This window comes from Astatotilapia calliptera, chromosome 20 (assembly GCF_900246225.1).
Source record: "Astatotilapia calliptera chromosome 20, fAstCal1.2, whole genome shotgun sequence".
NCBI lineage: Eukaryota > Metazoa > Chordata > Actinopteri > Cichliformes > Cichlidae > Astatotilapia > Astatotilapia calliptera.
The window spans coordinates 5443954-5456238 of NC_039321.1; the positions used below are offsets into that span (position 1 = coordinate 5443954).

General features: G+C 44.5%; 1 protein-coding gene across 4 annotated transcripts in view; it reads right to left on the reverse strand.

Moving 5' to 3' along the window:
* nckap5l (NCK-associated protein 5-like) overlaps positions 1 to 12285 on the reverse strand; it is a 59265-nt gene that overhangs the window by 6661 nt on the left and 40319 nt on the right. For 3 of the 4 annotated variants that reach the window (XM_026155277.1, XM_026155276.1, XM_026155278.1), the window contains exons 3-8: positions 8076 to 8216; positions 6751 to 6819; positions 6630 to 6668; positions 6412 to 6531; positions 3883 to 3975; positions 813 to 3646 (exon numbers count right to left, since the gene is read on the reverse strand). In XM_026155277.1, the coding sequence (XP_026011062.1) occupies positions 813 to 3646; positions 3883 to 3975; positions 6412 to 6531; positions 6630 to 6668; positions 6751 to 6819; positions 8076 to 8216 (3296 nt within the window). Of the gene's footprint in view, positions 1 to 812; positions 3647 to 3882; positions 3976 to 6411; positions 6532 to 6629; positions 6669 to 6750; positions 6820 to 8075; positions 8217 to 9060; positions 9239 to 12285 lie in introns of those variants that run through there. The other variant, XM_026155275.1, reaches the window with a different exon arrangement.

The following is a 12285-nucleotide window of genomic DNA, read 5'->3' on the forward strand; positions in this document are numbered from 1 at the left end:
CGGCTTTATTGGCCAAGTCTTTGCACACATACAAGGAAGTGGGCTCTAGCTGTACACGGTTTACACAGCTTGGATTTGTTTTGTTTTTAAACCACACACAGGCTGATTAAAAAAAAATAATGACGACGTCTTTGATTCCTTTATTTAGACATTGAAGACGTTTTACATAAAAAGCAGCATTCATGTGATAGTTGGTGTAGGAGAGGAAGAGCTGTCACTGCTGGAAAACGCTGGGAAAGATTCATGATATATCTCAGTGGAAAGTTTCCTGTTTTCTTCCTGCATTAATTATGGATTTTAAAACGTATTTAATTAATGACCGTCATCAGCATGCAGGAGGACACTTGCACTTTCTGCACCGTGAATTTCATCATTTACTAGGCAGAAGACTGGGCTACCTTTCATTCATTATTCAAGGTATGTGGTATTAATGAAAGTTAATAAATAAAAAGGACAAGGGGAGCTGGTCAGATTATTACTGATTAACCTTTTTTTGAAAGACTAACATTAAATAAAATCTCCCAGCACTCAGTGCAAGTTGTCGTATTTCAGCAGTTTCTTGTTTTAAAGGATGTTTACAGTGATCTTAATCCCTGGATATATATACATATGCAAAAAGCTGCTCCAGACTGGTGCTTGCGATTAGTATTCAAATGCTACTTGGCTTCTACAGAAAATAATTCTTGAGTTGAGACCAACATCTATAATTGATTTTGCATGTACTAAAAGCGGCTTACATCTCTGCCAGGAAGAAAGAAGAAGTGTACTTTCTTAAAATATTACATCTCTGATGTCCTTTCTTGAGTCCTCACCTGTTTAGCAGCTGTTGCATGAAGTTGTCAGAGCGCGCTCCCCTGTACATGACCGCCAGCTGTCCCTGAGCTTGATCCATCACCACCTCACACGAGTGACCCCTGCCTGATCTCTCCACATAGGCCCGCTCCTCCTCCAGGGCTCTCCTCAGCCCCTCGGCCTTCTCCATCAGAGTCGAGATGTTCAGACCTTCCACGCCTTCTTTACACCTGGAGGCCATTTTCACAGAGTCCCTGCCGACCGAGGGAATGTTTATCTTCCACTCCTTCTTCTCCTCCTTTGCTTTAGTGCCGTCGGTCTTGCGGCTCAGCGCGGGGAGTTTGCTCTTCTTCAGGCCGAACCAGCTCGCGATGCCGTTGGAGGCCTTCTGCTTGACCTCTCCGCCCTGCCCTCCTCTGTCCTGCTCCTGAAGTTTCAGCACGTTCTCCTCGATGCCCTTCATCACCTTCTGCTCGATGGCGGATTGCAGGGTGGGGACCGGCAGCGACGGCTTCTCCACCTCAGATGCCGGAGGTCTCGGAGGAGGAGGCGGGAGGCTGTCTCCGTACATTGGATTCTTTTTCCCTTTCCCGCTGATCTTGGTCCTCTCCTCTGACTTGGACGAGTAACGCGGGGCCTCTGCGGACTTGCCCCCTCTGTGGACGGACGGGCCTTGGCAAGGTTTGGACGGTGACTTTGGAGGGATTTTGTTGGGGCTGTTGCTACTGTGAGGAGCGATGCTGGCTTTAACGTTGTAGGCCAGATTCAGGGAGCCAGGACACTTGATGTTGTTGCGTAGTACCTGGGGAGCATCTGTGTTGGGTGACGGCAGGCCCATTTTACTCTTCGGTCCCTCTGGCTTGGTCACACAGAGTTCTTGTTTAACCAGTGCGGGACCAGAAGATTTTACTGGCTGCTCATAGAGCTGAGATGACCCCGGATACTTCAAACCACCACTGCTACCTTTAGGCTTACCGTCCGAAGAGTCTGTGAACTTTGAATGTCTCTGTTCCTCCTTGTGGATCTCTGCCGTCTTGCCTCTTTCTTCTCCGTAGGTGCCTTCATTCACCGCATCAGTGGGCCTGAGGCCGCCTTGTAAATCCTCCGAGCTCCTCAGCTTGCCGAGCGCAGCCAGTCTGTCTTTGAAAGCGTGGTGACTCGAGTCGGCCTGAGATCTCGCCGCCCCAACCGTAGGCCTCTTGGGAATGGACGAGGAGTCACTCCTCCTGGTTGGAGGTGCAGGCGGACCCTGAGTGACCTCAGAGCTCGCTATGTTCACCTCCCGTGTGTGCCCATCCTGCTTCTCTCTGGTTTGTGAGTAGTTAGTTTTGCTCTGAGCTTTGCTGAGGGCAGAGGAGTTGGGTAGGCTGTGATGATTAACCCACACAGGGCTGTCTGAATCCTCTTCATCATCTGATGTAGACTCTGATGTCGATGAGGACGACTGCTTTCGCTGAGGCGCGGGATTCAGGACGCTTTCTGGTAGCGATTTAACAAGCTTCCTCTCACCAGCGTTTGCCTTAGTTTGAGATGGAAGAGTGGTTCTTTTCTCCTGACCTTGGGTTGGTTCCTCCTCTTTAGAGCCGATGGACATGTCACAGACATTTTCATAATGAGGGACCCTCTGAGAAACTTTGGGTGAGGAGGAGGGAGCGCCGATCTTTGAGCCCACAGTGGGTTTAGGTGCAGACAGGCTGCTATAGCTTATTTCCTTAGCGGGTGGGGAGCAGGTGTCTTCGGGCTGTGGAGGGGAAGTTGGTGCCGAGTGTGTGGCGGGGTACGACTCGGACCGGGCGGGTGGAGGAGGGGGCTGCCTGCACCTCTCAGTGGTGGTCGCTCTGCGTGTGGGAACAGGCGAGTGGTAAACCTCGTAGTTATTGGTGCGGCAGGGGATCCTGGAGTTGCGAGTGAGCTGAGGGCTCAGGCGGACAGAAGAGGTGGGAGCCTGCGACTTCTCCCCCATCGAGGGAATCTTTAAGAACTTGAGCAGTTTGGATGGGGAGTTGATAGCAGCGGCTTTAACGTCGCTGAGACAGGAGGGACTGGGGCTGACGGATGCGCTGGCTCTTACACAGGAAGCCTCCGGATCTGTGCCGTCTTTCTCAGGGACGGCTGAGGGTTCATCACCAAATGAGAGCGCCAAACCATTGGGAACGCCATCGCTTGTATCCAAGTCACAGTGGGCCTCCTGTGCAGAACTAGGCAGGTGGGAGGTGGCACAGAAACCAGTGAGCTCTTCAGAGGCACTAGCGTTTAGCTCCGAGTTATCCTCCTCTCCTTCCAGATTCTGACTGGCTGCTTCTGAGATGGATGAGTGGGCGGCGGCGCCCGCTGGTTGCTGGTTGGCTTCATTCTTGGTGCTCTGTTTAGACTCTCCCGCTCTGGTCTTACTGTGACATTCACTCATAGCAGCTGCAGGAACTATATGGCTCTGGGTGGCTTTTGAAGGACTACAGACATGGTTGCATGGCTTTGGAGGGCTCTCTGGGCTCCTCTTGCAGTGTAAACAGCAGGTGTTCCCCCCCTCACACTTCACTGCTCCGTCACCATTCACATGCTGGTGTGTGTCTGTGTCCGAGCAGGAGCAGTGGCAGTGTGTGTGGTGGGATTTGCACTGCAGCGGGAGGGGGTCCGCAGAAGCCAAAACAGCCTCTGTGGACATGAGCACCTGGCTGTAGTCGCAGAAAGACAAGCTCGTCGTGGATGGGTGGAACTTGAGGGGGTCTGTCTCCTCCATCTTGCGCAGGACCTCCAGGATGTGTGCTTTCTTCTTGAAGAAGGGAGACAGGGCCTCCATGTTGGCGGCGGGGCCACGAGGGCCCGGCGAGGCATGTTGTGTGCGGTAGCCATTTCCCTGTGGACAGACACAGATTACCATCAGTATACAGTTCACGGAGAGAGCCAAACAGCTTAATTCATCGGGACCTTTGAGTGCATGCGTACAGGAAAGAGGGCGAGGGAGATTAGAAGTGGAGTCTTTTTTTAAAGCACAATAGTTGAAAGCAAAGCAAATGTCAGAGCGGTTCAAACATCACACGCAGATGGGGATTTTTGTCTGATTCAGAGGCTCTTATGGTTTGTAACAGTCACCTTGGCTTGTGCTTCAGTCTGTGCCGGCTCCACCTGTTTGGCCGAGTCATTGTGCAGCTGTGCATTGTAGTCTGGGAGCGGTCCCGCCTGAACCTGTAACAGGAGATTCATGAGGCAATTATGATGAGACTGTATATGCTACAGGCTATTATATACACAGACGACTGAGAGCTACATTGTCCTGGCATCGGCAGAAACTATTTAGAGTACAGGTGAAAAGAGCGAGCTCCGTACAGGCCCACTGTCGTTGGAAAAATAACGAAAAATCAGCAGCTTCAGCGCTGCACTAACACACAGGTTCTTAAAATATACTGAGACATTATTGGATACCTTGCATTAAAAAACCCCAATAAAATATAATCAATTATTAAATTCCGTTATTAAGCAGTTAAAGTAGTTCAAATGAGCGCCGCTGTGACAGTTTGCAGACAAACTGCAAACTGACTGAGTGTGCAGTCCTGCCTGTTAAGGCTGGTAGAGAAAAGAAATCAAAGTAAAGATATAATTTAAGAACCACGCTGAGGAAAGAAGGAAGTGCAGGCAAAGACAAGACATGTTAGAATGACGAGTGAAAAATTCTAACTTTATTTATTATGGATTTGCAATGTGAGAAGCACTGAGAGGGTGGCAAGTGGGGGATAAATATGGAACAACGGCAAAGACGTGTGCCGTTTCTTGACGATAATGGAGCTAAAAAGCACTCAGCGAGTGGTGTTCAGACCACTAAAAATATACTCCGCAGCAGTGTCTTTCCAGAAATAATGACCCGGGCTTATAAAAAACTGAACTAAACTAAACAATACAAAACTCATTGTGACTAGTTTTCTAAAGCAACTATTTTCCTTCTATCAAAATAACATCTGCCAACTTTATCGCTGAAGGAAGCGCATTGCTGCTCATCCACCAGCAACAGTGCAACAGGATGTAGGTATCGAGTGCATTTCCCTCAGCTGAGCTGTAATATTAGCTACATGGGTGCTTGTTTTGGTTGGCAAATGGAAACTATAGAAAGAAAAAAGTGTTTACAACAAGGTCTTTTTGATAAATCAGATCATCATAACAAAAAGCATGCATGCTTTTTAACCTCCTAGGACCTGGCGTCCACATATGTGGACATCACATTTTGGGTTATTTAGACCAGAATACTCAATTTTGCTCTACAAGGGCCCGATATCCACTTATGAGGACATTATACTGCTACTGTTCCATCAAAATTTTAAACGAATATCCTCATATGTGGCTCTCATCTTTCTTAGAAATAAAAATTAGGTTAAAAAAATCTGGTAAGTCTTTATTTTTACATTCATCCCGTCCCAATCAGCCCAAATATCAAAGAGAAATTAACAATGCATGCTGGTGGAAGAGTTCGGGACTTAGGATAAATAAATATCAGCAAAGTGCCATTTAGTTCCATTATATTCAAAAGAAAGCAGACATTAAATCTCCACAACTGGCAAACTCATAAAAACGTACTGGATAAAATCCAGTCCAGCTGATAGCCACTTGGGTCCTAGATTCAGGTGTTTGCTTTGTGATTTTACTTCACACACTGTCAATAGTGACACGAACACAGAACCATAACCATAAGGGACATTTGCTTCACAGCAATCTTCTTTTAAGGTGGACCTTTAATGTTTTCCAGGTCTATATTATTATTATTGGACTCTTACACTTCAAGATAATCTTCATTTATCTCATACCGAGCCTTTGGTGCACCTGCTCTCTGAAACGAGCCATTATATCTCCTCTCCCTTTAAGCCAACATTCTCAAACACAAGTTTGAACAATAGGTGGACGTTTAGCCAGAGCCCTGTGCCCGAGATGACCATATCAGGGACCGACATCATACAGAAAAGAGGAGAAAAAAAATGTCTGAAACAGGGAATTACTTGTTGGAATTACTTGTAGATACAATGACCTCATAATTTTCATGTATAAACAGTATATATGAAATGTATACATGACAGAAAATTAGGAACAGTGACGCATTTTAATACTGTGTGTCGTAACAAATACGTAACACAGGAATTATAGAAACACAATGGAGGGTTTCTGTTACAGTCTTTGGTAAAAATGTCTTTTGTTTTCCAACTGATGCAACAATCTTTGCCGCTTAGAAATCCTGCGGCTGTAAAGGCGACTTTAGAGATGGTCCGGCACAAAGACTCAGTCCTCTATTTTATGTTTACCAGCAGCTCCAAACACAGCAGGTTATGAGTATAGGAGTGGCTGAAGAAAAAAATATTTTCCTTAGTGTTCTGCAAGTTCTGCACTGGGAATCTGATGCTTTCATACTGGTGGACTGCAGAGATGGCTCTGCACACAGACTCATGCCTCTAGCTCATTTAATTTGCAATATGCACACCAGCAGAAACAGAACCATCAGTGCACTCACAGCCTGCCGGCTAAGCTTTGTGCAGCCTGCAGCAGAAATAAAGTGCAGCTACAGAGATCTCATAAACTCGGTTATTTCTAGTTACGTATTCAGTATTTTTTTTGTCTAAATAGAGAAGAAACGGAGTTTGTTACCTGGTAGTGAGCGGTGGGGTGGTTGGGTAGTTTCTGCTGAAAAAGCTCACACAGCGCTCGGTTCTGTCTCTCCAGGTCAAACACCAACATCTTCAGCTTGATGCACTCCTCCCTCAGATCCTGTTCACAGACACAGAGCAGTGAGACACGATGGATGGCGCTGAGTCTATAATCCAAGATAAATCAAACCTAAATATAGATATTTAACTTTAAGTTACCTTTTGATTCAGCAGAGCTTGGACCACATGGTTGGCAACCTGATAGCGTGAGAAAGCATTTACATGAGTTTATGTTTCGTGAGTGACTTTGCAGATTTTATAACTTTCATCGTGGACTCACCTCATCCAAGCATCTCTCGTAAGCTTCTCTCTGACTCTCATTGGCCAGCACGAGAGCTGAATTCTCTGCCTGCGAAGCAAATGATGAATAAATCATGTAAACATGAAAAAAAAACATTCAAAGGTCCCAGTATATGCTTAGTACCCAGCAGACACCAAAACTACCACTGCAGTCCAGTGCAGTAATTTCCCACATATAACATTACAATGCAAAAAAACAGATGTTGTAACATAAAACACAATTTAGATGTTTTCATTATCATCCAACCAGAAAAACCTGTTAGAAGCAAAGCCTTTAGGAGCCATTTGACATTTGGTGTAATGAGCTTATTACCAAGACTCAAACAGAAGAGGCCTGAGGAAGTTACTGATTCCAGTCAAGAAACAGTATGCAAGATTAGGCACAGTAAAATGTCAATTGGCTGTTTTCACACTGTTTTTTGTGGCTTAAAGTCCCAATGAAAAGCAAATATATATCTTCAAGTTTTAAACGTGTGTCTCTGCGTCCATTCTGCTAATAATGCTCCAGAAAGCAAAATATTAGAATTAAATCATTTTGGTCAAACATAGTTAGATTATTTTATTTGAGAGAAGACAGGAAGTCTGGGTAAAGCTACTGGTTTGTCTGCACTAACACAGGTGCTTTTGCCACATATTACCTTCCCACCCTCAACAATTTATTTTAAAATCCACCCACGTGGACACATGTAAATATGTCACATCGATAAACGTATCAAGGCAAGCTTCCTTCAAGCAGCCTGCTAATCCCCAACAAAACGATTTTGTTAGCTTTAAGGAGAGCTAGGTGGTGAGTAGCTTCTGCAATTCCAGTCAAAGCTAACCAGCTGCTACCTGTAGAGTTATACTGGAGTGTGCAATGTGCTCATCTATCAGCAAGAAAGTGAATAACTGTAACTTTGTCCTTTAGAACATTAGCAAAGAAGTGTAAACTTAAATCAATATCAATAAATCATTGCAGTCTTTGTGAGCAGTTTCTTTCCTTTGATATCACCACCTTTAGATTTATTTTTACATTTTAAATTTCAATTTGAAGCCTTCACAAAGTCAACATTCAACATCTGGGTTTATGTAGCCAGAGCTGTGCACCCAAAACGACCGCATGAATTGTCTCTTATGGCCCAGATTGTGTGGTCTAAAATAATACCAACATCAATGACAATTTATTGCCTGCAGTTGCTTTTGTATGTAAGAAATCTCCACAGAACTAACGGGAAACAGCAGACAAACGTGTGTCGCTGCCACTGGTGGAGGTGGTTTGAGTTGTCAATGATCCCAAAGAGGACGGCGAGTCTTTCGCTCCCTCACCTCCAGCTCTCTCAGTCGGTCCATGAGCTCGCTGCTGTTGTCCTCCAGGTAAGACTCCACGTCTCCCTCCTCGCCTTCCTCGTCCGAACCAAAATCCTCGTCGCACATTCTCTGTTCTGTCTCATCAGACATTGTTTTCATCTGCAAGAAATGAAGGTTGTTACCACATTACGATTAATCTGAAAGCATGAGACCAAAAACGTCAGTCGCTCGGTGGGGCGTCTACATACAGTTCATCTTATTTGTGGAGAAATCACACAGTGTAGACCAAAATAAGTCATAATGAGGCACCAGCAAGATTGAGCCCATCCTTCTGTGCTTTCAGAAATGGAAATGTTAAAGTTTGCAGCTCTGAGCTGTCAAAAAATACAGAGAAAAATAAATAAAATGACAAACTGACAGTTGTGATGTTAACTGGCAATCTCTCAGGTGATGATGTGGAGTAATTTGAAAGCAATGAAACAGAGAGTGTTCGATTTACAAATATTTTTTTAAACTAAAGAGTCGTGAAGTAACTGAAGCACTTCTTTCGACTCACAATCCAAACACAGACCAACTCAACAACTTCTGCCCAGCAATAAATACTAAAAATAACCCTTATCGTCCGATTTGTTGTATGCATGGTGAATAAAAAGGAAACCATGAAATTGTCACGTCTGACACACTGCTGTTAATCAATCAGTCATTTCATGTTGTCTCAGTTCCTGCTGCCTGCGTCTTATTTGTGCTGTTGCTGTAAACTCCACCCGTCTGGCTCTCCAAGCAAACCAAAACAAACACCGGGGATACCAGTAAACTGCACCGAGGCCTGTTTTACATCAAACCCTGTTTTCATCTCCAGGAGTGACGTTAACGTTATTACCACCATTAAACTCTGTCTGTACTCTGACAACAGCAGCGTCTCGTTTCAACACCACTTCAGAGTGAAGCCCTCTACACTCCACGCGTGAGCAGCCTGTTACTGCCTCCGCATCGCAGTACCTACTACATATCGAGGATCGCTCCACAAATGCATTAATCCATGGATCCTGCGTTGTTTCAGACACTCTGGACAGAGATAAGCCTTTGTGTCCATATTGCACTGCTTCAGTAAATCCACAGATCGACGTGCAGCTCCACGCTGAGCAAACCGGCTGCCCGAGTCTGCGAGCATGGCACACTGCGGGGCATATGGCTGAGCACCAGTCCATCAGGCACGGCTCCAGGTGTGTCTCAGAGTACAGAGAGAGAGAGAGACAGGAAGTAGGTGTGACAAAGTGGACCCAGATCCAAAAGCCACATCTTAAAGAGTCATTAGAGCGGATGAAACAAGGCTGATTCTGTGGCTGGAGGCCAATCAGGACCTGGCACACTTTCCTGTCTTCCTGACACGGACAGGTGACACACAAACAAACCGCCGTGTGCACTTAACGCATGCAGAGAGGCTCTAATATTCAGGGCACAGTGTCCAACCTCAGTTCTGTTTCCTGAAACATATTTTGAGCCTGAAAACCTGAAGTTGGCATGTAAGGTCGTATTATTTGAAATCTTTCTTTATTATTCAACCAAAACAGTTCAGGTAATATTCACTGCGCTATCCACACCACTTCACCCTTACTGTTATACAGGGTGACGCCTTTGCTCTCTACCGTCAGCCCTATATACACCCTCCTGCTGCTATAAATACTCACCGGAGAAACAAATCTGGATTAATCCAAGGCTGAAAATAGTCCCAAAGAAACACACGATTTACTCCCGATGACTATGGTTAGGTAAAAGCTATGTCCTTCCACTCCTTTATTAGTGTTTTTTACACAAAGTTACACCTGATTCTTCCTTTTTAATCAGTTTTCAACATATATATATATATATATATATATACTAACTTATTGGAAGTTACATTTCTACTTTTTATAATACACAATCTGTTCTTTTCCAATTATTCTAAATATTCTTGACTATTTAAATACTTATCTGTACTTTAATTTTAATAACTGTACAGTACTCTGTTTTGGTAACTATTGTCCATGATGTAAATATGTAAAAAAATGTGTGTGTTTCTGTTCTATGTCCTGTGTCCTGTTCTGTTTGTATATGTGTTTTTTTGCTGCTGTTACAACCAAATTTCCCCCTTTTGGGACAATTAAAGGATTATTCTATTCTATTCTATTCTATTCTATTCTATTCTATTCTATTCTTGTTTTGGTTGCTAAATGCAGCAGAGTATCACCAACTAGCTGATAAAGTGACAACTGCCATTTTTTGGCTGAGAAATGAAGCCAGTGTAAGAGTGCAAATGCAGTTCCTCTCATGGCCACTTGACTGGACCTCAGACTTGAGTCCCAGTCCTCAGACTTCCACCGTAGCCTCCATCCTCTATCCAGACCTCTGCAAACTAACACGGCAGTGGCCACAATCTGAAGTTTGAGACTAGGATTCACCATCTATGGCCTGCTGAGGTAATACAACGATAATGATTAGCCTAAGCTAATGATGAAAGTATTGCAAAGCTTATAAATTTTAAGGATTAACAACTAGCGTTGGCGGCGACATTCCCAGAAAAGCCATCATTGAAGCAAACAGAACATTTTCTTCTGCTGCTATCGAAACCCGAGTTGATGCTCATTATAAAGTAGCCACAGGAAATGCGAGGTGCTCGTCAGCAGTGAGCTTACAGCCATCAGTGAATCAGTCTGAGATTTCTGCATTAGTAACAGTCAGAGAAGGAGCCACGGTGAGCTGTTAGAAGAAGAGCTCCAGGCGACTGCTGCACGCCTCCAGCTTCGCAGCACTGCGCCCTCCTGTTGACAGACTCATGCCGAGTGCAGCAAAAAGTGACGGAAAGAGAAAAATTATTACCAAACTTCTTTATTAAAGTGAAAATAATTTAACTTTAGACACCTGCAGCATGAAACTGGGTTTGCTGTTCCCACCAGTGACTGAGATGAAGTATTTCCTTGTTTGTGACGAGTAAAAAAAAGGACGTGGATGGGGTGTAACTTTTTAGTTTTTAAACTTAAAGAGAGGGTATCCCTTTCAATATTCTATAAAATGTGTGTTTGTCACTACAATATTAACAGAGAAAAATGGGGGACTTTTATTTTGGAAGAAAATGCTATAAAGCTCCAGTTGGTTGCTGTAAAGCTGGATTGGTTATGAGTGACAAACAGTTTGCAGCAGAGAAACTCATGCAACATGAAGGAAACAGCAAAGGTCAGCAGTTTAGAGAAATTTAAGCTGATATATCAACAACTTCTATTTGTATAAAAGTTTTTCACTTAACCACAAACTGAGGTCGAGTGAGTGGCTGAAAAGATACAAGAACGACCGTTTGTCTCTCTCTCACTTCTTCTTTCATTATATTTGGTTTGACACTTGTCGGGAAGCTTTTACTACACTTACACTAACACGTCGTTATGTTGTCAACTCAGTTATTTTTATTATTTCACTTCACCCGTCTCTTGTCAGCTACACGTCACACACACAGTGTGTGTGAGGAGCAGCAAAAGGAGGTGCACTCAGACGGAGCCGGTAAACAGCAGCAGCATGCAATAATGACCTACACTGAGCTTAAAGGAGACTAGTCTGAAGAATTTAAAGTGATTAACATGAACCTATAAATACCATCCATCCAGCCCATAAGCAGAGAAGCCCAGTAACTTCCTCCAGTTCCTGTATCCTCCGCCCTCCGCCCAGTAGGACACGCCTGCAACACCTCACCCAGGAGGTGCCCAGGAGATGCTTGAACCACCTCAGATTGCTGGTTTCTATATGAAGGAGTAGTGGCCCTACTCTGAGTCCCTAACAAATGACTCCTCACCTCATCTCTAAGGATGAAGCCCACCGACCTTCAGGGAAATCTAAAATTCATCGTTTGTATCAGCGATTTTTTTGGTCATCGCTCGGAGTTCGAGGCCATAGGTGAGGTTAGAGAGGTAGACTGACCTTTAAATCAACAGCTTTACTTTCACACACACCTCTCTGGACAAGCAGACTGGTATAGCCATCTTCTCTTCCTCCCTAACTCATGTAAAAGATACTTAAACTCCTCCATGTGGTGCAGCAAAGCATCCCTGACCCGGAGTAGCCACTCCACCCTTTTCTAGCTGAGAACAATGGCCTCAGACTTGAAGGTGGTCATGGGAAAAAGCTGTATCGCTGCATTATAAAATAAACGATGAGAAGCCGAAGTCATTTAAAAACAAACAAACACACTGAGAATCTGTGAGCT